General features: G+C 46.5%; 1 protein-coding gene across 1 annotated transcript in view; it reads right to left on the reverse strand.

Moving 5' to 3' along the window:
• Positions 1-325: 325 nt before the first annotated feature.
• The window catches only part of LOC106820224 (probable 3',5'-cyclic phosphodiesterase pde-5), a gene marked incomplete at its 5' end in the record, with an annotated part of 2599 nt that continues 2105 nt past the window's right edge, over positions 326-819 (reverse strand). Inside the window, 2 exons of the mRNA XM_014824760.1 lie at positions 326-424; positions 611-750. Coding sequence (XP_014680246.1) covers positions 331-424; positions 611-750 — 234 coding nt within the window. The remainder of the gene's footprint in view (positions 425-610; positions 751-819) is intronic.

Consider the following 819-nt stretch of genomic DNA (forward strand, 5'->3'; position numbering starts at 1 on the left):
GACACAGTTACCAGTCGTCCTGTTTTCGCAGCCTACACAGATGGCGCCACCGCTGCACACCATTATTTCTACACGACAACAGGACTATCTAGCTACCCAGTGTCGACAAGACCACGTCTACTAGGTCTACTATGTCTACTAGGTCTACTAGGTCTACTAGGTCTATTAGGTCTACTAGGTCTACTATGTCTACTAGGTCTACTAGGTCTACTATGTCTACTAGGTCTATAAGGTCTAATAGGTCTACTAGGTCTACTAGGTCTACTAGGTCTATAAGGTCTAATAGGTCTACTAGGTCTACTAGGTCTACTAGGTCGACTGAATCACTTCTTACCTCGATAATCCGAATAGGTCTTTAAACATGTAGAGAGACATCATTGGTTTCTTGTCATTATCGTTTTCCAGGTAGTCCGTAAATTCGAATCTGTGGGTGGACATCAACAGAGTATCGCATCAACAGTGTATAGCGATTGGATAAAGGTAAAGATAGCGCGTAAGGGGGAGGGGCTCCATTTCCAGTGTGTCAGGTACAAAATATGCCGGGACAAGTATGCCGGGGGTAGTGCTATCGCCCGACGTCACGCGAAACAAGTGAGCAGCGCATTCTTACCTGGGAATACTTTCGATCATATCAGGTATTGGTTCTTCCTTTAGATCCTCGAACTCGGCCTCGGTGCACTGATTGTGATAGGTCAGCACCTCCAGCGCCACCTTGTATTTCTGCTCCGACCGACGGATCTTGTCGTACAGCTGTCGGCGCGCAAGTGAGAGAGAGAGAGAGAGGGTTACCCTTACTGCGATAAAACGATACATATATAT

The sequence above is a fragment of the Priapulus caudatus genome, unplaced genomic scaffold, assembly GCF_000485595.1.
Source record: "Priapulus caudatus unplaced genomic scaffold, Priapulus_caudatus-5.0.1 Scaffold8626, whole genome shotgun sequence".
Taxonomy (NCBI): Eukaryota; Metazoa; Priapulida; class Priapulimorpha; order Priapulimorphida; family Priapulidae; genus Priapulus; species Priapulus caudatus.